Source organism: Hypomesus transpacificus, chromosome 24 (genome assembly GCF_021917145.1).
Source record: "Hypomesus transpacificus isolate Combined female chromosome 24, fHypTra1, whole genome shotgun sequence".
Lineage (NCBI taxonomy): Eukaryota > Metazoa > Chordata > Actinopteri > Osmeriformes > Osmeridae > Hypomesus > Hypomesus transpacificus.
In genome coordinates this window covers 2708813-2734699 of record NC_061083.1, presented here as the reverse complement: position 1 = coordinate 2734699, position 25887 = coordinate 2708813, and the positions used below count along the sequence as shown (strand labels likewise).

At 44.9% G+C, this 25887-nt stretch overlaps 2 protein-coding genes across 5 annotated transcripts; both read right to left on the bottom strand.

Moving 5' to 3' along the window:
• Positions 1 to 1117: 1117 nt before the first annotated feature.
• LOC124486758 (alpha-(1,3)-fucosyltransferase 7-like) lies at positions 1118 to 10804 on the bottom strand. Of its 4 annotated transcripts, none has more exons than XM_047048553.1 (5): positions 10273 to 10804; positions 8196 to 8379; positions 4768 to 5136; positions 2816 to 2927; positions 1118 to 2434 (listed from the first exon to the last, which is right to left on the bottom strand). In XM_047048553.1, the coding sequence occupies exon 5, from the start codon at positions 2362 to 2364 to the stop codon at positions 1351 to 1353; it is 1014 nt and encodes a 337-aa protein (XP_046904509.1). In that variant the 5' UTR covers positions 2365 to 2434; positions 2816 to 2927; positions 4768 to 5136; positions 8196 to 8379; positions 10273 to 10804; the 3' UTR covers positions 1118 to 1350. The 4 variants fall into 4 exon arrangements, with proteins under 4 accessions (XP_046904509.1, XP_046904512.1, XP_046904510.1 ...); XM_047048556.1 differs by having other exon boundaries at positions 4843 to 5136; XM_047048554.1 differs by lacking the exon at positions 8196 to 8379.
• Positions 10805 to 12096: 1292 nt separating this feature from the next.
• LOC124486679 (fucosyltransferase 7) lies at positions 12097 to 14201 on the bottom strand. The gene is made up of 2 exons (XM_047048438.1): positions 13905 to 14201; positions 12097 to 13523 (listed from the first exon to the last, which is right to left on the bottom strand). Exon 2 carries the CDS (start codon positions 13451 to 13453, stop codon positions 12440 to 12442), a length of 1014 nt encoding a protein of 337 aa, XP_046904394.1. The 5' UTR covers positions 13454 to 13523; positions 13905 to 14201; the 3' UTR covers positions 12097 to 12439.
• Between the last annotated feature and the right edge of the window lie 11686 nt (positions 14202 to 25887).

Genomic DNA, 25887 nt, shown 5'->3' with positions numbered 1-25887 from the left:
GAAGGGGGTCTCCATTTTTTTCAAAATAAATTAATATTGTCACTAATGGTCACTAAAATGTTTTTAATCTCACCATGTCCAGTATTCACAATTCAAAACATTTATTCACATTTTTTTGGGCCAAGAGAAGCCAGCCAGTCCATGTGCGCCAAACCGAAACGTTGAGAAGTCAAGGGCTAGCAGCGAAAGCAGATGTATCATTCACACACTTTGGGTTCACATAAAAAACGTTGGCATTCAGATATGAAGAAGAGGCACCGAATGACAATGCTGTCGCAACTAGCACCGTGGGCCCACTCACTACCAGAACAGAGGATCCTCTCCCACACATTGATACCCCAGAAGAACAACGTTTAGTTGAGGCTGAGTGTTCCGAAGACGCTGCAGATGCTGAGGTAACATTAGCTGCTACTGATGCTAGCACAAGTGACTTGCCGGCTGGTTGGTCAACGAAGCAGATGGGCGCATGGCAAGACCGCAACTGTCTTTCCATGTCTTTCCAACAGTAACAAGCAAATTACTGTTGCTTGCTTTTTCTACAGGTACACTTGCACTTAGAGATTCATGTTGTTTAATTGTAACTTACATGCTCTTATGGTTCTTCCCTTTGGCACTTATATATCACTTATAATGTAGAATACTAGAATAATAGCATATCGGATTATCTAAAATGGTTAAGGGTGTGCGTGTGTGTGTTGTCATGTAGGTAATATACTGATCGTCTTGGCATGCATCCATGAAATGTGTACTATTTTATACCTACGGCCAGTAGGGGACTGGCCATCGGTAGCACCATGTTTCTTTACATAAAGCTCCCAATTTGTTTTCCCGCTGAAATCAGCCAAAGAATTTCGCTCGTGCGCATAGCGCTCGCATTAACTGTGGAACTCCCTATTAGCATCAGATCAAACCCAGAATCCTACATGCATTTGCAGGGAACTGGGGTGGCGTCAATGGGAGCCGGTTCCGTTGGGCCGGTCTGGAATCAAAGTCCAGGGCTTATTTTTACTCCCAGTCCGTCCTTGCCTACTGCATATTGAGCAAATTTAGATTGGTATTGCGCAACACTTGCGAGATGGGGGGGGACCCCCCCCCCCATCCCCCCCCCCCCCCCGAATATTTCCTGTGTGGCAGTCCCACCTCTCGAAGTGTTCAGACACAGGAAGATGTAAATAGATTCAAATAGATAAAGTTGCTGAAATAGTTTTGCAAAGATATTTCCACTCTACAATGATTTCGCTTGAGAACAAACATAAAATGTCCTCTAATTACAACAACAGGGTTGTACAATTCATTTTTGATTGAAACCACACATAACATGCATAAGAACTTAGATTACAAAAGCAGGTGTTAACTCCTGGCCCAGCCCTCCAGATCGTGGTACACCTTTATGGCAGGCAGCTCGTCGTATTTCATGCAGATATTGCACAGCCTTTCTCTCCAGTCCGTGTAGGTCTTAATGCCGTAGGTTTGATGCCACTTGAAGAAAGCCTGATAGGCCTTCCTGTCTGATGCCAGGTGCTGTAAGTAGCTAGCCAGCTCTGCAGTGCTGATGAAGTCATCAACATGGATGAAGGAGCCAGGGGGGGCCAGGGCCTCATAGGCTGCTTTGGGGGGGCCCAGCACCACCGGGACAGCCCCTGCCTGAAGGGCATTCCTCCACAGCTTCTCACTGATGTAGTCTGTGGCTATTGAGTTCTCAAACGCCAGGTAGAAGTGACAGCGTTCGATGGTGGCTAACAGGTCCTGTCCTGCTAGGGGTTTGTTTTGCCAGCTGCCGTAGACCTCAATAGGGATTGACTTCTTCAAGTCCTGGTACAGTCTGGACCTAACATGGTCAGACTTGTAGTTACTCACCACCCAGCTAGCCAGGCAGGAGTTCTTCCTGGGGATCACATAGCTGCCGGTGTTGTTCAGTCGGACTGTCTTGCCGTAGGGCATGAATATATCAGCGTCACGGCGGTAGCTCATGGTCCAGTTGAACAGACCGTTGTAGGGGCTCAGATCTCCGTTGTTGGCGGGCGGCTCCAGCGAGAGCCAGACCCAGCGCTGCGAGGGCCGGCGTGGGAGTCCGAGGGGCAGGGCGGAGCGTCCAGCCTGCAGCTCGTGGTGGTGGAAGACCACCACGTCGGCGGAGGCGAACAGGGAAGTCTTGTCGGTGAGGACGCAGCGAGGAATGTTGTAAGAGTCCCGGCACACGTCCCCCCGGAGGCTGTAGGAGCGGCCGAAGGGCCAGTGCCACAGCAGGACAGTGACGTTCCTCGGGGGGGGCCCTCCTCTAGGTCCGCCCAGCAACTTATGGTAGACCACCAGCATGAAGACGCCGAGGAGGAGGGTGAAGGACAAGAGCTTGGAGGTCCGCATGGTCCCAGGAGATCTCAAACAGGCTTATGGAGAAGGTCTACCGGCACAGAATCACACAGGTAGTGGGATGCTGCAAGAGTAGTTTAAGATTTAGATTAAGATGTCACCAATCTTGAATCATTCCTCCCTCTTGCACATTCAGTTTAGTTTATGTTGCTCAAAACATAGTTGAAGTTCTGATTTAAGGCTGTCCATCACTGATAAAAAAATGATGGCTGAGCTGTTTTTACTTTGTGATCTGTATTTCATCTAAGCAATATGGGCCGTACAACTTGAACACGTCACCAACAAATGACTTGTGGAGAAAATACATTTTAAACACGCATCTGTATGTCCTGTCATACCAAGGATTGAAAATAGGCACACACCACCCTTAATCTGAAGTAGTGAAATCAATTGAATATCACATTATTTGTATCTTTGTTTCTAACATACTAGACTGACACCTTACCTCATCTGCCGGGTGTGAATCTTCAGAAGGACTCAGTGTTTCTGTCTGTCTTTCTGTTTGCAGTTCTGGGAGGGCAGGGTGGCAGTTGATGGTGTTGTAACAAGCTGACAACCTGTAAAAGGAAAACAACTTTCACTTCTACCTCCTTCTGTTCATCGCTATGCCCATGTGTGTTGAACATTAGACATGTCATTGATTATTGTGTGTTCTGTGATATCTCAGCAGTTATAGCCAATAAAGGAGGCACGCCAATTCGATTCTTAGTAGACAATTGGTTCATGTAGATCAGGGGTGGCCAACCCTGGTCCTCGAGAGCCTCAGTCCTGCATGTTTTAGATGTTTCCCTGCTCCAGCAAACCTGATTCAAATGAATGGTCGTTATCCAAGCCTGAGAATGACCGTTTATTTGAATCAGGTATGGATGTAGATCCCTACTCAGAGCTGGTCTAACCACAAGCCTACCACGTGTTCCTAAACAGCAGAATTATTCGCAAGTGTACTCTTAAAATGCCGGACTAACCACTAGGGCAACTGGGCACTTGCCCAAGGGCACATGACATCTAAGGGGCCCTGGACAACGTCAACTAAAATGTTATATCACTTTATGAACGCAGTTCTTACTTTCCTTAATGTGAGCACTTTATTGCAACTCGTTCGATCAAAACATTATGTTAAATCACGTACAAAAACGTGTTTGTGAAGTCTAGTCGCTGCCTGCACAAATGCCGCTAGCGCCTTGCCAGCTCTACGGCGCGGACAATGCGAGCAAGAGTCATGTGACTTGAAGCGCTGCGGCTGGAGGAGAGCGTCAAGATTCAATAGGTGCGTTCGACTTTATGTAGCGCCGGCGTCGTCTGCAGCCCGGCTGACTTGAAGCAGCCAATGGCATTCTCAGCTTCAAGGCAGCCGGCTGAGCCTTGTTGCCCAGGGCACAGAAAATTGGTAATCCGGCCCTGGATGAATCCCAATATGTCGTAAATTGAGAGCTCGTGCCCCGTTGCTCCTATTCAGCAAAGGTAAACGCCCTGTTAATTCCCATAAAGGGCATGAGATGGCAGGGTCGTATGTACAGAGAGAAACGTCAAAAACACGTGGTAGCCTCGTGTCAGACAGTGGAGGCTTCGACAAAAGACAGAAAAACGTCAGTAATTCTGGAGGTATAGCTGCAAGAAGTTAGCGACAAACAACACATCGGGCCCTATCTTGCACCCAGCGCAATTGACTTAGTCAACGTCGCAAGTGTCATTCCTAGTTTGCACTTGACGCAAAGCCTCCGCAGACGCACGTCGAATTGACTTTGCGCTCCCGTGGGCGGTTCAGCAAAAAAGGAAGCGTGTTTTGGCGCAAACGTTCCCTGGTGCTATCTTGCAAAAAAACGATAGCGGAATCGAAAAACGATTCCGCTACTGACCAAGAAAAACATGGTCTAAAGTCAATGGCGCATTATTGAGCTGCTATTTTAAGGGCGCAAGCTTGGTCCGTATCTCACTACTGGCTAGGCCAGGGTTTTCTATCTGCGAAGCTACGTTACATTGTTTTGATTAGTGGCGTGTTACATTTCTTCAATGATTATAAAAAGATTTTCATAAGAAATGCCAAGCGCAAAGTCACTGTTCCCGCCGGCAAAATAACAACCAAGCTGAAGTCACGCCCACAAAGTTACTTGCGCTTTGCATTTTGATACTTGCGTTTCAGATCGTCAAAATAGGGGGGATTGTATTTAATAGGGTCAGCGGGTTCAAAAGCAGTTAGTAAGCAGTAAATAAAACTGACGCATGGATGGAATGCAATTACTCATGCAGTGAACGCTGTATATGGAGAAAAGCGCAGAACTGATAAAGTGAAAAATAAATGGTTTAACTTTAATCTGAATTCTGAAGCAAAAAAAACCATTTCATTTCGACATATGTTTCCCTGCTCCAACACAACTGAATTAAATGAATGGTCGTTACCAGGAATGGTGTTGAACAAAGTAGCCTACTTTGGTCATCGTGGTACATTTAGCAAACTTTCCTCCATCGTCTCACCGCTCCTCCTTTCCCAGGGTGGTTCTCGATGAGGACCTTCAGGTACTCGCAGAGACTCGCGTTGAAAGTGCCACCCTCAGGCCAGGAAAGGGCCATGTCACGGGTCCTCTTTCTCCATTTCTGGCTCTGGACGGAGATTCACTCCTTCAGCAGGGGATTTTTGGCCTTGAGCACCTGGTCAGCAGTGGAGTTGGCATTGGCTTTGGCTGGCACGGTGGACGGACTCTTCTTGGTTCGGGCGTGGAATGGCATGGTTCAGGTGGGCACCTGCAGACCTCCCCAGGGCGTGGTGATCTAGGATTAGACAGAGATAACATGATTATCTAGGTCTCTCACCTTGTGTCTCCTTACAGGGTGATTGCTTAGTCTCCCTACTTTATCTAGTGATGTGGTGGGGGAAATGCTTTATGTTCATATGCTAAAAGTTTATCATGTTCCTATTATCATACCTGTTTCTCCAGGGATCTATCTAGTCACCTCATGTAGGTAACTTCTTACTTTATCACGTGTCCTGTCTGATCACTTCAGATGAGTGACATCTCTATCCAAGGGCTTGGACTGATGACTCAATTCATCAGTATGCGTGCAGTGTACATAAGTCCCCCTCAGTTGGCACAGTCCGATCAAGAATAACAGGGAAACAAAACCATTTGAACACATTTCAATCTTTATTACTTTCCTTCTCATCTTATTTAAGCTAAACCATCTTTAGTGACAATATTGATTTCATTAAAACTACCTGTACTCTCCGTTTCTCCCACTCTCCACCTACACCTCAGAGAGAGAGAGAGAGAGAGAGAGAGAGACCAGGATGCACTCCACTTCCTGCGGAGTGCCCAATCATGCCTCATTTCCTTAATTTGTGATCGGTGGGCCATCCCTGACAAACTGAAATTGTATTATTATTAAATGCTCAAACATTCATTTTTATTTAACAATTTTATCCTCCGCTGGCTCACAGGCCTCCGTAAGTGCCAACCCCCAATTAGGCTGAGCACGGTAGGCTATATGGGCCTGCCTTCAACGGGGTGGCTTCAATACCTTCCTGCATTCGTACCAGTGCACACCTGGCTCTTAGCCTTTTCACCTCTCTTCAACAAAGGAGGTGTGCTACCGCAGGCTAGCTCACAGTGGTACATGCAGCTATTGTTACATTGGGGTACTGCAAAAGTACCGAATATTCCCCGATTCTCTGTTGGTTAGTTTTTTTCCTACACCAATTTAATTTCAGAGGAGCATATGCCGGACACAACAATCAGGCTGGGTGTTTATCATAAAAACTCGTGATCTGACTTTCTTTTTTGCTCTCTGGGGACTTTTCAACAACCAGAAAGGATATTATTCTTCGCTCTTAGGCAAACATGCAGTTTATTTATCTTCAAACCCATATTCATTCATACCAATATATCTAATGACGATCATTCGCTGGGGCACTTTCATTAGATCTTAATTTTATTTATTAGTTCCACCCGTCATAATTTTCCTTAAAATGACCCCTTATCCGACTTATCTAAACATCAACACATTATTCCTAAATTCACATGTTAACTGTCCTATCTGGTACCTCCCCAGGCCTCAGTTCAGTAACCTCTACCACACCCCCATGGTTCTCTTATTAGCCTACACTGTGCTCTTTTTTTGGGCTCTCTACCTCTTTTTTTTGGCTCTCGACGAAGGCCGTCACATTTTTCTCTCCCTCCCCTGCCCTTGACCTTCCCTGCTTGGCTTGTATCGTATTGTCTGATCTTGTCCTGTATACGAGTCTCTCTCCGCATCACTCTCCGAAGCAAGAAGCATGGAATTGATTAGCTGGTGATGCGGTGGGCAGAGCTGGTGGTGCTCAGCTTGTGACTTTACAACGCATTGAACACAATTTGGATAACATCATGGATAAGTTAGCGGCTCTGCAAAGGAAAGTGAACCGACTTGGAGGCCATAACGATGAGTAGACGTGGAAATTGAAGGTGCCAACTCGACCAAACAACAACCCCCAATCTTATCTGCTTTCGGCCCCGTAATCCAGCTCAGGCCTTGGCCAAGGCCGTTGCCGGAAAAACAACTCCCCTGGAGAGCGCTGCAGTGAGACTCTCTGTAGTCTCCTCCCTTCCCCTTCCCACAGACCCCCCCCACCCCCATCCAACGCCTTCGCCTGCTTGTTCCCCCGGTGTGGCTGGCGGGTCTGTGACCAGTGCCTAATATGGCTGCAGGTCCAGATGCTGCTTGTCTACCCCTCCCCCGCTCCCCGTTGAAAGTCATGTGCTTCTGTAATGTACAATGTATGTGCTTATGTGCTGAGGTGTTCTTTGCCTGTTCCCACACTGTATTCTTCTGGGAGCATAGTCTGGGGGTTGCCTTTTTTCTCCCCTCTCCTCATGTTATGCTGAAACTTTGTAGTTGGCGCCGATAATGGCTGCGTCAGTAGGCACCTCCCTGCCAAGTAAATTCCTTGTCTGTGCAAACTTTCATGGCGAATAAAACCCATTCTGATTCTGATTGACATTCTTCCCTCACACTGTCACTATATTACAGCCTTAATGCTATACCTGTTGCTAGGGTTTCCTTAAATCATTCCTCATGCACAGTCAGTAGTATACATGGGTTTCTTTTCAAATAATTTTTTTCAGTTCTTACTTCCTCATGCAAATCAACCAATCGCAACATTTTCAGAGTTACTCGATTATTCCTACAATAACAAAAACCCCACACAAATCTTCACATGCAATAGCATTGTGCATCCATGCAGTAGCAGACGACTTTCTATTGTTCAAACTCTGTTAAGTATGTTAGTCAATCATCATGCGATTACTCATTCATTCATTTAGCCGATGTTAGCTATGACACTTAATGTCAATATTGTCAGTGCCACTCAATTTCTCCCGAACATTGTGCTTTTACTGAGGACAGTCCAGCTGCCTCCAGTATCTGCCACAACACCCCAGAACTTCTTGGCATCTCGTTCTGTTAAACTAAAAGGAAAGGGACCCCCCCCCCCTCTCCTAAGGCGCACACACTAGCTCTGAGTGTGTGCAGCCAGGAAACTTCTCAACAGGCCTTGGCCTCCAGGTCCCCTCGGGATCGCAACTTGAAGCTACCTCTTTCTCAAACCAAAAGCCTGCTCATCGGATGTGATGAAACGGGGCAGAATTTAGCCCATAGCTCAAAGCTGTGGCTACGGTCAACAATCAACACTTTCACAGATTCTCAGACTCATTGAAAGGGCCACATGACTGGTTGATTTGAACTAATGTTGAGTTAGACTGCCCGACTGAAGATATCAGTATTTAGGCAGTGCTCATTATTGAGCTCACTGTGGGTTGTCTCACAGCCTTATGGAGCCAAAACAAAAACCCCACCTTCAAATAGAAAATACTTCCAGTGCTGCCAAATGGAAGTTCCTAAATTTCTTTTTTATGAAAAGACTCTCTTCTCTCATCCCTCCGAGGTTCTGACTTCCGAGGAAGGCCCAATTCCTCCCCGAGGAATGTCCAACTGACGGTTCATGCGATAGTCAGCTCCCTCCTCGGAGTTCCTTGCGACCTGCAGGGGTGAGCGCATAAGAGAAAAAGATGCTTAAACAAAACATAAGCTTGTGTGTGAGAACTGACCAGAACCTCTCTGGCCCTTCCCAGACCACACAATTCCTCATCACTCATCCTAAAATGTCTAACCTACATTTCCTTCTAACACACGGCCTACTTCATGACCTATATCATAGAGACTCACTCTCTGTATCTTCTTGGAGCCTATGCTCCCTCATTTCCTGACCTAGCAGCGTTTCCTTTTCCTCAACTCTTCTTTGGTATGAATGTTCCAAAACAATATGACAGCGAGCGCGAGATTGTGAATGTTCTTGGAGAGAGAAAGTGTGCGAAGAGTTTGGAGCGATCTAGAAAAAAATTCCAGGCATGCCTCTCCTCCGCTCGGCCCATGCCTGTAAACTCGCAGCAGGAAAGACTCCGTTACCAGAGCCTATCCAGAGAGATTGCATGCAAAGGTTTAGATCTGGCTCATTGGTGCAAGCACCGAGTCAGCGCCTTCTCATGCTAGGCTACCTCATACGGGTTTGTTCGGGGGGCTTTGTCCTGACCAATGGTAGCTGCACCTCCTTAGGGTACATGATGACCCGGTGGTTAGCTCTGGGTTTTATCCCGTTGCCTCCCACCGAACCCACCAAACGTCCACCAGCAGAGGCCATACAACCCCCGACCTGCAGAGGCAGCCCGGCCCTTTCTGTGCAAAACTCTTCATAAAGGTTTGACCATTCGGCAACCTACCGCCACCGCTAGGTTGCCGAATGGTCAAACCCCCCTTGACTGAATCACGTCTGTTGAACCAGGATGCAGTTGAACCGGACCTTCATGAACTCTCGCTCCGTTCCAGAAAGTAGACTTAAGAACAGTTGAAATGTAGAAAAAAAGGAAATAAAGGGAAAAAAGAAATTGAGAGAGTGTGTGAGTGACTGATTGAGTGAGTGACAAAATAGAAACGCTTCACTTTGCCATGGTTTCAGAACATTTTTCCAAAACCTATTCTCAAAAAGCACATTTAATCTTCAAGCTATCTGTAGCTAGCTTAGCTTCCAGCACAGAGACTCTACGGAGGGCAGGATGTCCCAAAAACACATTGGGCGGGGCTTGGTATATACTAGCAGCATCTCACATTCTTGCTTCCCCTTGACACCAGAAATCCCAATGCACACACTCCGCAAGGAACTGGGGAGACGAAAACATCCATCTCTTCCTCAAACGAACTTTGAACGAGACTTTCCCTACCAGCCCCCCACTCGAATCAGTCCTAAACCTTTATGAATAGGCAACACACGTACGTACAACTTATTAACTAGGTTTTCTCATGAAAAACTCCTGCAATGGCTGTTTTGTGAAAGCTCATCTTTCACACCAATCTTTCTACACATTGTTCAAAATAACAACAATTTAGCAGAAAAACTCTTTACTGCGTTTAACATCGAATTCAGACACAACTATGATTTCAGTCTATCTACACGTTTCTACAAACTAATTTTACTCGAGCTTCTCCTTTCCGTAGTTCGTCTACTTCTAACTTCCAAAACCAGACAGATCCAATTTCAGGCCAAGGATTATAAGCATACATTTAACCCTTGCCTCCGCAGCTCCTTGAGCCTGCTCAGGATGGTATGTGCGCACATTTTGTCCTGTTGCTCACGGAGTCTCCTCCAGCTAACCTCAGTCTTTTACTTCTCAATATCTGGGTCATAAGCCTCTCCTGGCTGGCCTTTTTTAAACCCGGAGGTCCATGGAAAACTACACGACAAACGATACATACATAGCACATGCTGACCACATACTCAAGCCACGTTGATTTGATGAAAGACAACATCCTCCACTCATGTTTACTTTCTTAATCGTGTTACAGCCTTTACTTCATATGAAAATAGATAAGATATCTTACCAGTTTCTTGAAGTAGTTAAAGCAATCTGTCGGGGTCAACAACTGTTGTGGAAAAGAAACGTCTCTCTTCAGAAGGATTCTCAAAAATAGACTGAGACAGAACATCTTTCAAAAGTCAAGGTGGCTTGGTGGTTTATTCAGCAACGCAGATGCAGCACCCTGCCTGATATAATGACATAACCTTCTAGAACATTGTAGAAGGTTTCCAACAGCCTACGTAACTCCTGGCTCCTAAAGCATTGAAAACGTTTCTCTCCTCAAAAACCCCCACCAAAGATGTCCTCAGTTCACCCCAACTCTCACTCTCCATCCACAACATGCTTAACCCGTTCCTACATCCTCTATCTCTCTCGGTTCTGGCAGAACCTATCACTTCGGATGCATGACTGTAGTCCCTTAAGACAAAGTTCAAAGATGATCTGATCTCACCAGCTGCAACCACTCCGACCCCCTCTTTCCCAACAGGGCCTATCCACTTGATTGTTTGGACGACAGCCTATTTTATCCAGCATCCGAATTCCCTTCTCATAATAAGTTTGGCCCAACAAATTACTTTCTACTGTTCTGGTCAAAACCAGTTTTGAGGGTGGAGTTTTATGAACTGCACACAACACAGCCTTTTCTTGTGCAAACGTACTCACAACAAACATAACTTGAATGATTTCAAAAGAATTTGAAACTTTTGAATCTAACTCTGAACCGGAGCAACCCTTTTGTGTAAATATATATAAAAGATAAAATTGGCTTGTCCCCATGATCTATGATGTTTTGTACGTCACTACTGATGTGTACAAAGAGAGAGAAGAATCTGTCACTGACTAATGTGTTTGTACATGTTATCGTATATTTGCGTATAACAGTGTTGTGTCACTGTTTTGCTTTTGTTCTGGAGTGTTTTCAGAAGTTGCCTATTGATGCCGTCTCTCAGGAACGCTGCTGTCACTAGTTATTTCACCCCATACGCTCAACATGACAGTTTCTGAAGATGGCATGCTCCGGACTGTTGGTACTGACCCTGGAAGTATGGCCATTTGATTTGATATTTTAACATTTGTCAACATTATTAATGAGTCTTTACATTTTGGGCCTTGAGAACAAAGAGAGAAATATGTAGTTTAATTAAATGAGGTCTTAAACTGCCCCATCCATTCCAATCCAGAATATTCCGTATGAAGACTGTTTGACCTCATGTTCTGTACTGTATTTCTGCTTTCCATTTTATTCCTGCTGGGTGGGAGAAACTCACGGATTGATGTCCATATATTTGCTCCTTGTGCCCATAATATCTCCAATGAATGTGGCTTGCATCTCTAGTAGTGGTGAGCATTTGACCGACCGAACTGACTGACTGACTGATATGAAAAAACTGGACCCAGCGGTAAACATGTCCACCAACCTGAGAGATTAACGACCTCATTATCCAACACTGAGATTGTTTGGCGTGCATGTAAACATATCAGAGATGGAAATGAAAGAATAAATATTTATATTATCTTAAATGAAATAAGGTTATGGTGTCTTTCCTCAGAACTCAAGGGAGGGTGACATTGCAAAAAAACATTCTGAAGAAATGGATAGTGAAAGTTATATATATATTTTTTTCATCTATCAAGCCTGACGTCTAGTGGCCACATTTGATCATCACAGCACACAGTGAGGCCTGTTTCTTGTTGATGCAGAGCAACATTATGCACATTCTCCAACCCATAGATAAATCAGCTAGAGCATGTGTGCATATATTTTTATTTACAAATTATCATAGTTATATTTTAGGAGATAAATGTAATGATTGCACATCAGAGTCTGGCAGTAACAGTGTGTCACAGGAACATCTACATTTAGTCATTAGTCATCTTCTGTTGATGGTTTCTGATTTTGCAGAATGTCAGAATGTTTGGTGAACATACACTTGGCAGTTTGACAGTTGTTTAAAATATTTCTTATGTAGCAGTCCCACCTCTCGAAGTGTTCAGACACAGGAAGATGTAAATAGATTCAAATAGATAAAGTTGCTGAAAGAGTTTTGCAAAGATATTTCCACTCTACAATGATTTCGCTTGAGAACAAACATAAAATGTCCTCTAATTACAACAACAGGGTTGTACAATTCATTTTTGATTGAAACCACACATAACATGCATAAGAACTTAGATTACAAAAGCAGGTGTTAACTCCTGGCCCAGCCCTCCAGATCGTGGTACACCTTTATGGCAGGCAGCTCGTCGTATTTCATGCAGATATTGCACAGCCTTTCTCTCCAGTCCGTGTAGGTCTTAATGCCGTAGGTTTGATGCCACTTGAAGAAAGCCTGATAGGCCTTCCTGTCTGATGCCAGGTGCTGTAAGTAGCTAGCCAGCTCTGCAGTGCTGATGAAGTCATCAACATGGATGAAGGAGCCAGGGGGGGCCAGGGCCTCATAGGCTGCTTTGGGGGGGCCCAGCACCACCGGGACAGCCCCTGCCTGAAGGGCATTCCTCCACAGCTTCTCACTGATGTAGTCTGTGGCTATTGAGTTCTCAAACGCCAGGTAGAAGTGACAGCGTTCGATGGTGGCTAACAGGTCCTGTCCTGCTAGGGGTTTGTTTTGCCAGCTGCCGTAGACCTCAATAGGGATTGACTTCTTCAAGTCCTGGTACAGTCTGGACCTAACATGGTCAGACTTGTAGTTACTCACCACCCAGCTAGCCAGGCAGGAGTTCTTCCTGGGGATCACATAGCTGCCGGTGTTGTTCAGTCGGACTGTCTTGCCGTAGGGCATGAATATATCAGCGTCACGGCGGTAGCTCATGGTCCAGTTGAACAGACCGTTGTAGGGGCTCAGATCTCCGTTGTTGGCGGGCGGCTCCAGCGAGAGCCAGACCCAGCGCTGCGAGGGCCGGCGTGGGAGTCCGAGGGGCAGGGCGGAGCGTCCAGCCTGCAGCTCGTGGTGGTGGAAGACCACCACGTCGGCGGAGGCGAACAGGGAAGTCTTGTCGGTGAGGACGCAGCGAGGAATGTTGTAAGAGTCCCGGCACACGTCCCCCCGGAGGCTGTAGGAGCGGCCGAAGGGCCAGTGCCACAGCAGGACAGTGACGTTCCTCGGGGGGGGCCCTCCTCTAGGTCCGCCCAGCAACTTATGGTAGACCACCAGCATGAAGACGCCGAGGAGGAGGGTGAAGGACAAGAGCTTGGAGGTCCGCATGGTCCCAGGAGATCTCAAACAGGCTTATGGAGAAGGTCTACCGGCACAGAATCACACAGGTAGTGGGATGCTGCAAGAGTAGTTTAAGATTTAGATTAAGATGTCACCAATCTTGAATCATTCCTCCCTCTTGCACATTCAGTTTAGTTTATGTTGCTCAAAACATAGTTGAAGTTCTGATTTAAGGCTGTCCATCACTGATAAAAAAATGATGGCTGAGCTGTTTTTACTTTGTGATCTGTATTTCATCTAAGCAATATGGGCCGTACAACTTGAACACGTCACCAACAAATGACTTGTGGAGAAAATACATTTTAAACACGCATCTGTATGTCCTGTCATACCAAGGATTGAAAATAGGCACACACCACCCTTAATCTGAAGTAGTGAAATCAATTGAATATCACATTATTTGTATCTTTGTTTCTAACATACTAGACTGACACCTTACCTCATCTGCCGGGTGTGAATCTTCAGAAGGACTCAGTGTTTCTGTCTGTCTTTCTGTTTGCAGTTCTGGGAGGGCAGGGTGGCAGTTGATGGTGTTGTAACAAGCTGACAACCTGTAAAAGGAAAACAACTTTCACTTCTACCTCCTTCTGTTCATCGCTATGCCCATGTGTGTTGAACATTAGACATGTCATTGATTATTGTGTGTTCTGTGATATCTCAGCAGTTATAGCCAATAAAGGAGGCACGCCAATTCGATTCTTAGTAGACAATTGGTTCATGTAGATCCCTACTCAGAACTGGTCGAACCACAAGCTCTAAACGTTTTCCTGATATAACTATGATGAAACTGGATGATGAAACGGTTTCCTGTGTGGTACCAGCTGGCCTGTCACCCGTGAAACCGAAAATGCCAACCGAAAGTTTCCATCTGTTTCTTAGAGCTCAATGCTCTTAAGAAAGTGGAGATGGTTGTTGACAGGAAGAATACAGCCCCACCCAGATTTATACTGGGCCATGTGCCCCAGTTTAAAGCTGCTGTGCCCCAGTAAAAGTTTGAGTTTTAACAATTTACTTGATTAGTCAGTGCATTCATTTAGATTGAAAATCCAGGAAAAAATAAACGCAGTATCCCAATCGACGCTTGTAAAATCAAAGCAGTTTAACCGAAAACACATGCCACGCCCACAGAATATTCCATGTCAGCATGCTCTTCTGAGATTGCCAAATAGCCACTGCATTACTTTTGCCAAATAGCTACAGCAGCACGCACACTGAAGCCTAGATGTTGGACTCGGCACACAAGTCAGAATTGAGGTTGTTTCTAAATGATAGACTTTCTGAATGACATAGAAACATTATAACATGAAGCTCAACAAAACAATACCGTATTTAATAAACGGCCCAGCGTTTATTAAATAACGTTCATTTTTGGTGCGGCGTTTATTCGAGGGCAGCGTTTATTTGAGGGGGGTGTACAATTTTTAAGAGAGATTTCGTGAATTGTAGCTGCAGTGCAGCCATAGACAAAAAAAAGATGTAAAAACGCAGGTTTTATTTACTACCGCTGACCTCCTTGTCTATGAGTGCAGCAACTCCCTTTCTCATTGGCTATCGTACAACCGTCTCAAATACAAGTGTTGTGTAGAAATCTGAAGCAGCATGCTTTGAATAAAGAACAATCAATATCTCAGATTTACAAATTGTGTAATGTGTAATGAGCTATCTGCAATTATGTCCTGAACATATGTTCCTAATATAATCAATGATCCAGATATAATAATGATGAACTTTTATTCTAAATTGTATGATTATACGCCAAGATGTTTCTAAGTCTGTCAAAAGTGAACCATTTAACTGGAGAATGTCCCTTTTGGAGGAGGAATGCAATAGATGAAGTCAGAGGAGGTGGGATGGTAACACTATGGGACTGGAGCGGGCACAATGGGCCTCACAACTCTCTAGTAAAAGTGTCAACACTGCGAGATAAGAACTAGGCAGGGCGTGGAAGATGTAACCCTTTGCTCCTGGACATCATCAGACCATGGGATGGTCTGTTCCCCCCCCCCCCCCCCCTTGGAGACTCTGCCCCCCTTCCCCTGTACATCATCAGACCATGGGATGGTCTGTCCCCCCCCCCTTGGAGACTCTGCCCCCCTTCCCCTGTACATCATCAGACCATGGGATGGTCTGTCCCCCCCCCCTTGGAGACTCTGCCCCCCTTCCCCTGTACATCATCAGACCTTTGGGTCTTGTCTGCCCCCCCACCCCTTGAGACATCATCTTACCTTTGGACTGCCCACCCTGACGACCCACAAACTCCTCTTGAGACCTAATGGGTTGAGCACTTCCCCTCCCCACTGTCTTCTGACAATTGAACTAACAAAACCCTCCCTCTCTTGGGGGTACAAGACCTGGGTACCTTGCTCGGATCTGGCAGAATGGGACTGGGCAGAACTCGCTCTCATACTTCTGTCAAGATTATTTTCACAAAGGCCTTTGTCTTCTCTACTCTAGAAAGCGAGACTGGTAACATCGACTGGTATCATTGAGCTAGACTGAGAGATCTTGGTGTATTGTATTCATTGTTTGATTTGCATGATTTCTTTTTAAACTACAAATAACTTGGTCTGGCATTTAACCTGGTATTCTTCTCCACCCAAGTTAGCAACATTCCTCAGGACACAATTTCTGCATTTAATTAACAACTAAAACATCAGCACTGTTCTTTATGTATTGTCTGATATTGCTTCCAAACTGAGACAGTTTAGAGAAAATTGACTTGATTCTGTAGAGTTACTCATCATCCTCCGTGATTAAGGCACTGAAAATAAACAGCCACCAGAGGGCAGCAGAATTGTATCTGGTCACACTCAAGAAAGAAAAAAATGTAATCCTCAGGTGGTTAAATAAAACATTATTTAATTTAGACAAATACATCTTTATTTTTCTGTATTTTTATGTTACAGAATGAAATGTAGACTAGACTAACATTTACGAAACCTTTGCATAAATTGGAGTCTGTTCTACAATAGTATTACAGGTGATCCAAAACATGTGGCCTCCTCCTTGTTTGGCTCTTTTTGCCAGTTATGACCTTGCGATCCTGTTGTGATGTCATAACTCAATCTCTCTGGTCTAAAAGGACACAAATCTCTTATAATCTGTCCAAGCAAGCAGACAACATCTGGCCTGTGGAATCCGGCACTGTAGCAAACGTTGGCACACCAGGAAGGGAATTAATTGGGTATTTCATCATGCAAGCCCTGTTGGATTGAGGATAGGCTATCCTGTGCTCAGAGCGTCACATTTTAGAATACTCTTGACAGACAAGGGTTTGAGTGTGGATAACTAACCTATGTCACTTTATAAGGACTATTGCTGATTTCATGCTTGGTAATGCATGGCACTCACTCACTTAAATTTTCCAGTCACACAACTCGAATAAAATAATAGCATATAATTTCTAAATACAGACATGGGAGGCTTTGCATGAGCCTTGTCCAATGAGGTTCCCAGACAGTAACCCAACCTGTTTGAACTGAGGGTATAGAAGACCTGAATGATAAAACGAGTCTATATTAGAGCTGATATTTAAAAAGCATGTTTTCTCTTTAATTGGAAAATTAATTTACATTAAATGGGGAGTTTGCAGCCAAGTTGCTGTGGTACGGGTTTCTTTGTGAAGGGAAGAAAGCCGGCTACTGTGTAGTCTACAGAGGTTGGGAGATGGTAGCTCCGTCTCCGCCCACAAAACTGCATGACGCGGTGAGAATTATTCCCGATGGTAGTGGTACTGAACTCGTCTCTAGCAAATGCTCTGTTTACAAGGGAGGCTGCTGTGTCTTTTCCTCTGACAAATATATCATGTCATTGGGTTAGTCATGTTTCGACATTTAAATGCAAGCCAGGGGGAGAAAGTGTTCGTCTGCAAGAGAGCAAGACAGACGAATTGAATATATAAACCTTTATGCAACCTATGGAGACTCGCCAAAATCTGTTTAAAATCCTAATTTGAATACGCCGGAATGGTTCTCAACCCATTAACAAGCATTCCTTGTTTTGGCTCAATTACCGGCAGCCTTTCATAATTTGGTTTTATTAGGGAAAGACGTAGGTCTGCGACAATGGGATTCATGCACCAGCTTCACCTCTTGTTGTGGAAGAATGTGTCTTTGAAACGAAGGGGACCGGTAAGATCCACAATTCCTTCACGTAAATTATAAGCGTAAATCACACTTAAATGTGGGGCCTTTCGTGCTCCGTTTGGCTGAAAACATCGCTGCGGCGCTCCCGCAGACGGGCGTCGGTTCTACGGCAGGTCTAGAATTCGTCTGCTGCATTGGCTAGGTTACTATTCATATCATCCGCTCCTGAGTGTATGGGATGAGCGATGCCACCTCATATACATGTAATTTGACAGCCCTAAATATTTCCAATTGAATTGTTGTTGTTTTTCTGTAATGCGATACTTGTTTTGTTCTCACCCTGTAGTGAATGCAAGATGAACAGGTTGTTGTGTATAAACAGCTTTGTGAGTTAGGCTACAATGTAACTCTTCTGCCCTGGAGAGACAATGAAGCAAAAGTAAAAAATGAGGGCAGAAGTGTAATGTACTCCGAGTCTGGTGTCCAGGGTAGACTCAATATACTGTCAGTATGCTCAAGTAAAACCCGGATTTATTACTATTTTACTACAATTTACTATGCTTTAATTGTGCAACTTTTGCAGAAGTTTAAGATTCATCTCAATTCAATAATATTAGCCTATGAATATAGTTATTAAATGGCATTTTATTAACAATACACAACATTCGACCTCACCTGTGCTGTATTGCCTCTGTTTAACTTCCTTGAGGTGGGTTTGTTGTTACTGTTGAGGGTTGGGGACCCAACCTCAGGAGAGGTAGGCAGGCAGAGTTCTAAACAAGGGTTTAGTCTTGAACTGGGAAACATGGAAGGATACTCAAAGTAGTATAGACAAGGACAAGACTAAAGACTGGACACAAAACAGGAATGTAAATAAACAGAACCAAACAAGACACAGGTGGACACAATAAGACTAACGAGGACAGAACACCACAGCAATCAACAAGACAGGTGAAGACAATGACACAGGCACACACCAGGGCAGGGTCAAACCAAGCAAAACATAGCATGGCTGTGGCCGTGACATTTGTCCTGAAGAATCCTGATAGTATCGTTAATAATTTTCTTTGCCAGCGGTTCTATTGGGTGGGCTATTTTTAGCTGCTTTTTGAGTGCAGGTAGGTTGTGTGCTGCATAGGATTGCCGCTAGGATAATAATAGCAACAGCCACGTCATCCTGTAGGTCAGGGGTGTCGAGCTCCGGTCCTCGAGGGCCGCTGTCCTGCATGTTTTAGATGTTTCCCTGATCCAGCTCACCTGATTCGAATGAATGGTCGTTATAACAACCCTTTTAATTGAATCAGGTGTGTTGGAGCATGGAAACATCTAAAACATGCAGGACAGCGGCCCTCGAGGACCGGAGTTCGACACCCCTGCTGTAGGTTTATCATGCAGTCCTGGCTCACTAAGATGTCCAAAGACTCGTGGATTGATGGGTCCTGAGAATCGCACTGTCATCATTTGAGGAGCTGAAAGGCCATTGCTTGGTCTACTGACTAAGCCTGGCTAATGTGTTAGACTCTTGCTTTGGCAATCCCTCTGTTTTATATAATATTTGTACAGGTCCAGATCATTACTGTGTCCTTACTATCAAGCTGTTGTGGCATTTTATAAGTAAGACACTGTTTATATAGACGGTTCTTTTTATTTGTATAAGATTAACCTTATTGTATTGTTTGGTTGCAGAGGCAGTTGTTAAGTTACCACCAGAGAAGCAGTCACTGTTTCTTTTTCAAGCATACTACATCCTTTCTGCTCCACATGCTTCTCCTCATATCCCTCATCCCTATGTTCTACAAGACGCCCTCACCCATACCCTTGTCATACTCTGTTTCTTTCTATTCATCCAGAGCGCTTTGTTCTGCCAGGTGGAAAACACACGTTAGTGTTGGTCCTTCTGAGAGATCAGGGTGAGAGTGGTCAAAATCCAGCCCTTCATCTCTCTCTCTCTAGCCTACCACACAGATGACCTCTCTGTCTGTCTCTCTGTCTGTCTCTCTGTCTCTCTCTCTCTCTCTCTCTCTCTCTCTCTGTGTCTCTCTGTCTCTCTGTCTCTGTCTCTCTCCCCTACCTAACACCTGGGTCAGTAGCCCCAGGCGTTGGCCCGCCCTAACTCTAGCCCCATGACTAGCGCCAGCCCTAGTCTTGTTTGCTAGGCTTAGGCCTGTGCTCTAGCCCTAGCATCAGGCCCAGCTCTGACTGACCTACATCTCCCAGTGTCCCTGAGTGAGGCCTGAGCAGAGCTAGCTGGCTGTGTATCTGAGGGAGGGAGGGATGGGTTTATTTGTGGAAGAAAGGGGAACTTCCTGACTGATAAGCCAGTGCACAACTAAAGAGCACAGAGTTAATTGCTAGGCTAATGAATTATACATTTTATCTGTAAACCCGAATGGACTAGCAATGCACTCTCTTCTAGAGGAGAGGGTTGTTGTATGGGAGCTATCTGCACTGGCTCTCTCAGGCAGGACCCCAAGAGAGATGGTACTTGGTTTGAAGGGCCGTGGACAGATGTGTATATTTGTACCACTTCATGTGCTCTCACTTATTTATTGTAAACAAATCAACAATTGGCCAAAAAGCATTTTTGCTTTCTGTGGCCCCTCCCAGACATAACACCAAATTGTTTGGACATCCTCAGAAGAGGGTCTCGAGTCCCTGTACCAAGTTTGATGTCAATGCAGCAAGGATTCCCTGAGATATGACCTCACTTCCTTTTTGGAGGCTTCGTTGCCATCTTTGATTTGCTTTAACTGAAAACATTTCCAATTACTTAAGAGGAAAATTATAAAAAAGTTATTCTTGTGTTTTATGGCTCATAATTTTCACAGTTTCACGTCTACTTAATTAAATTGCACTGCTTTGCTTTGTTTGATGAAGTTCTGTTTGATTTCAATATTGGTAGAACACTTCATTCATCTGTTCGTACTACTTATCTCTTCATACTGTGTCCATAAGTGCCCATTCCTTAGTTGTTAAAGTTTAAGTAAAACTTTGGGTAATATATAGTTCTTTTTTGGGCATTAGCCTGAGTAACTCAGGTTTAAGTATGTAGTAGTATTTCGTGCTGAGTCCGTTTGGCAGGGTAATTAATTTGTTTTATAACACACACTGTGATGAACACACATAGTGGCATCTTTACGGTTGATTGATATCACAGTCAACTAACGACCCTCTTGAGTCGACCCCCCCCCCCCACACACACACACACCCTAACAAACACACACCTGTGCCCTGTTAACCCCTGACGCCTAGCCCCCCTCTAGCCAGGTAGTCTGACTGTGTGTGTCAGGGCTTGTGCCAGGGGCTCATGCCAGGGGCTGTGGTGTTGGATGGGGTGCTTGTCGGAGGCTCCGACAACCCATGCATTATTGAGAGGCTTGCTGTTACTCCGGGGACCTGCACTGGAGAGAGACTAGATGAAATTCAACGTGAGATGGAGGGAAGGTGGAACAGGGGAGGAGGGGGAGGCTGTCAGTTGTTGGGGGAAAAACTGGGATGGTTCACCTCACCGTCCGGGCAGAAAAAGGGGTACGTAGGGAGGGAGAGAGATGGAACAAATGAAGAAGGGAAAGGTCTGGAGTGGTATGGAAAAGACTATGGAGAGCTTGAACAGATACAGAAAGAGATAGATGGAGGTGCAGTAGTTACTGAGTAGATACAGTGTGTGGATGACAGATACAGAACAACTGAGGGAACAAAAGCACTGAAAAAGCACTCAGAAGAAGAGACGTTTGACAGGAGAGTGAGGTTAACCGTGATATGTGAAATGAAAACAATTATATTAACTCATTGAAGGAGGAGGTTTGTTAATAGCTTGAAATAAGTATGTAAATAAGGTGTATGTGTGTGTGTGTGTGTGTGGCGAGAGAGAGAGAGATGGCGTGCATGTTTGTATGGGTGTGTTTGCATAACCCAAATAGAAAACCTTTCCTCACGTTGTGAACCCCAAACACCAGCTTTGTGTTTGTCAGAACCAAGGGATTGCTAGCTGTCAAGCCACATTTACCCCTGCTAAACACAAGTCACAAGCCCCCAAAGTGGAAGGCTGGGATATTGACCATAGAGATGGAAAAGTGTAAGTGTTTGGGTTGCAGCGTTTCTCTGCAGTGGATGGCTCCCTCCCCAGTCCTGCTGTGAGAACCACCTGTTAGCTGTTACAGAACGTTGGACAATAAAAAAAAAAGCTTTGCCGACCGTTCTAGAGAGTGTGTGCACTGTGCGCGCAAAAGACGTCGCCTTTCACTGTCGCGCTTAGGAACGATGTAGACTGAATACATTCATATCTTTTGTGATTGCTATCCATTTACTTCCTTATGCGCTTGACTTCCCCCATTCTTCTTTTGATATCAGCGCTTGGGTAATTACTGTTCTTCTTTCTTCTGCCTCGTTCTTTCCCGTCCCCGCTGTTCTCTCCCTCTCTTTTCTCTCAGCTGTAATCAGGGTGTGCGTTACTCAAATTATTGGAACGAAAATTGCCTCTCAGCTCCAGCTAATTGTATTCGTCGTGACGTGTATTTAATGCTTGGGTAGCCGTGCAGCACTCATCCTGCATAAACCCCTCTGCGTTTCCCCCTGATCGACGCCTTCGATTTTACAATAGGTGGAAGATACATGAAAGTAACGACTCCAATGATTATTTGAAACTCAACAGGAGGCCATATACTACCAGCGCTCCTCCCCCTCCAAGTTTGATAAACAAAACACTTGGCCTCTCTGTGGGTCGGTCTGGTTCATCTGCCAGAGTATTGTTCAGGAGTGTATGCGACCATGTCTGACTGGCAACATGTGATTTCACAAACAAAAATGATGGCAGTGACAGCTAAAAGCTATGTTGTTAAATTTCAGGATACTATTATATGCAGCATAGGCCATATAATACTGTGTGTGTGTGTGTGTGGTCTCCTCAATAGCACATCTTGTTCTCTGTCTGTGGAGGCAGTGAGAGGCTTGTTTGCAAATCTAATGCAGTCTGTCTAATGGATGGCTGATGGAGAGGAGAGGAGGTATGGGGCTACTGTGGTTCTCAGACACACACACACTCTGTCTGCTGAGCGTCACACACACACACACATAGACACACACACACACAGACACACCCAGACACACACACAACCTGTGGATCTTGCTGCCTCTCGTACAGATAGAGTACAGTTGCTCTTTATTAACCCCCTGGGGAAACGTGCACAGTTGCAGCTGCATCGGTGGGAACAATGCATTGTACACCGTCATATGCATAATATGCTAATTAACTGGATCCAATAAATAAATAATAAACAGTACAGCCCTGTGTATCCTTTAAAAAAGTGGTTAATACCCCCTCTGAAGTTAGTTTGTTTTTAATGAACAGTGAAGGATTCTGTGCCCTTTATGTTGTGGAGGAAGGGAGGAGGAGAGGAGCCCAATTTGAACTTTCTTTAGTGTTTGAGTTTTAGAACGTCATGAAGGTCACTTGAGGTTGTTCCCTGTCCTCTACTGTTCTGGGTAAAGGACAGTGTCCAAGCACTTAGGGGAAGGGTGCAACCATTTCGGAGGGAGGGAGGGAGGGAGGGAGGGAGGGAGGGAGGGAGGGAGGGAGGGAGGGAGGGAGGGGAGGGAGGGAGGGAGGGAGGGGGGGGAGGGAGGGTTTGAAGACAGGCAGGGTTTGAAGTGAGGCAGGGTTTGAAGAGAGCCAGGGTATGAAGAGAGGCAGGGTTTGAAGAGAGGCAGGGTTTGAAGAGAGGCAGGGTTTGAAGAGAGGCAGGGTTTGAAGAGAGGCAGGGTTTGAAGAGAGGCAGGGTTTGAAGAGAGGCAGGGTTTGAAGAGAGGTTAAGGAAAGATGGACAGCATGTTAATGATTGATACTGTTATACTGGGACTGATAAATCATTTAAACTTCCTCCTTGAGTGCTGTGTGTGTAGTGTGTATGTGAGTGTCCAGTGAGGTTTGAGTCTCTTATCATAAAACCATAGACACAATAGAGAGCGTTATCTCTATTCCTAAACCCAACATTGCCTTTGTGCAGGAGAAGCTGTTGTTATAATTGTAGCGTGGTATGCACGTTTAAGACACGCAATACTTAATTTATGATAAAGTATGTAGTTCTTGGGGGCACCAGCTCTGATTTGTTAAAGGGACAGAGGAAACCTTATTTAATAATATTGAATAGTAGCACTCGTAATAATCAGTCTAATCTTAAATAGTGAATTCTATGAGAGTAGAGCAGATCAGATAACATGAGGGATATGCTAATATTATACACAATGATTTATTTTAAGCAAATGTAATTGGGATGAACAAATACCGGATAAGTTATGTGTTAGTTTGGCTAAAACAGTACAGTAGGTCCTATACCGTTATGGAAGTGGGATACACAATGGGAGAGCACGTGGAGAGGGGGAAGGGGAGGAGAGAGAGAGATAGGCCTCAAGACACAACTAGACAGTTTATGCGATGGTAGGATAATCCTAACGAGAGCTAGGTTAAATCATTTGCAAACAAAAATAAACGTAAAAAATGTTACCACAATATGCCAATGTTCACAAGTAAGAAATATAGGAAATCGCAGTTACTTTGGTCGGCTTGAAGAAGGGTAGAGTCAATAGTTTCGTTATCGTCCAACAAAAATAGAATGGAATCTTTCGTCAAAGTTCCGGGCATTCAGTGAATATGCAGGTTGAGAGGAATAATTTAGAAATGACGCGTTCACTTCCGTTTAATTCTTATGAACTAGCAGGGAGTGATTTTTCATCTTGGGTTTTTATAATCCAAACAATGCGGGGTATCCCTTTTTGAGGGTGAACTGTTCATTGGTCAGTTCACCTGACTTGGCGTTGTCCTGAGATAAGATAGGTGTGAAGTGGTCGGTAGATTGAAGTCAATATTTCAAATGTCCATGGAATGCTGAAACTTCAAAATGTAACAATACAACGATCAGAAATAGTTTTTTTTAGTATAGTACAATCATTTTGATATCAAGATGGACTGACTTATCATAACACGAAAGGAAGTTTCATTAAAACATCAAATTACATTACAACACAGCATTTAAAGGTAAAGCAGAAATTGTCACACAAATTCCAATAGTTCTTCTAGTGTCCACAAGCAGTATTGTCTTTGAGAGATGTTTGTAAATCCATTAAATGTCTGTTTTGGGATAAATCCTTTATAATTCAGAGTTTCTGGAGTAGGGGAGGTTGATAAAGGTGGGCCTTTGACTGGCTCCCCCCCCCCCCCCCTTGGGGAGGGGAACACCAGGTGTGGCATCAGCTCCTTTGAGGCTTATCCAGAAGATAGTGGCATTGTATGAGACATCATATAATGCAATCAGTCGTCCTGGTACTGAGTGGATCAGAAATGGTTGTGTTGGCGGTTTGACTCTCTGCTACATAATCCTAAACTGATTAGCAGCACCATAATTGTGATGGAAGCTCTATTTTACAGTATGCGTGCCTTGGACCTAGTGGGGAGTAGATGAAAGAGGGGAGAGAGACATAGAGGATGAGAACAAGAGAGAGAGAGAGAGAGTGAGAGAGGAAGAGAAAAAGAGAGAGAGACATAAGGCAGGTGTGATTAGCGAGGAAGTCTGCTGTGTCAGACGTGGCCGTGTTCAAGATGAGACCATCACTAGCCGGAGTGTTTGACTCGTCACAGTCAGGAGGCTAAAGGCTTGCCCTTCTCTACATGCCTTCTGCAGCAATAATCGGCATAATTAATCAGCCCCTGATTTTCTCATTAAACTACCAATGACAAACTGGGCTTTGTTTGTGTCCTAGTTGGGCGTGAAAATAAATTGATTGCTGTGTGTGTGTGTAGGTAGGCACGCTGCCTCTCTCTTTCTCTCTCTCTCTCTCTCTCTCTCTCTCTCTCTCTCTCTCTCTCTCTCTCTCTCTCCATGACGTTATCTTTCCTTTCTGGATTCATTCTCCAATCTCTGTCTTTCTGTGCTTTCTCCGGCTCTCTAGATAGCTTGAATTGTGGGGTGGGAGCAGAGGTTAGGAATATCTGTCTGTCTAATCACTCAGCCCTCCTCCCAGGTCAGTGACACTGCAGGTGAGAACAACCAGCTATCTGCAGATAGACTTTGGCAGGAGAGCCTACCTAGGCAGCCCAGGGAGTGGGGGGGGGGGTTGACAAGCAGCATCTGGACCTGCAGCCATGGTAGACGCTGGACACAGACCCGCCAGCCACCCTGGGGAACCTAGGCTTAACCTAGGCCTAACCTAGGCTACCTAGGTTAAGAACTGGTCGTGCCAGAGATTCTTTCATTCCTGTGGCTATAAGGAACCTAAATTCACTTGGCTGACATCATGATGCTTTTTAAAATGTAATGAAAAATGTATTTCCTGCCAATGGCCATT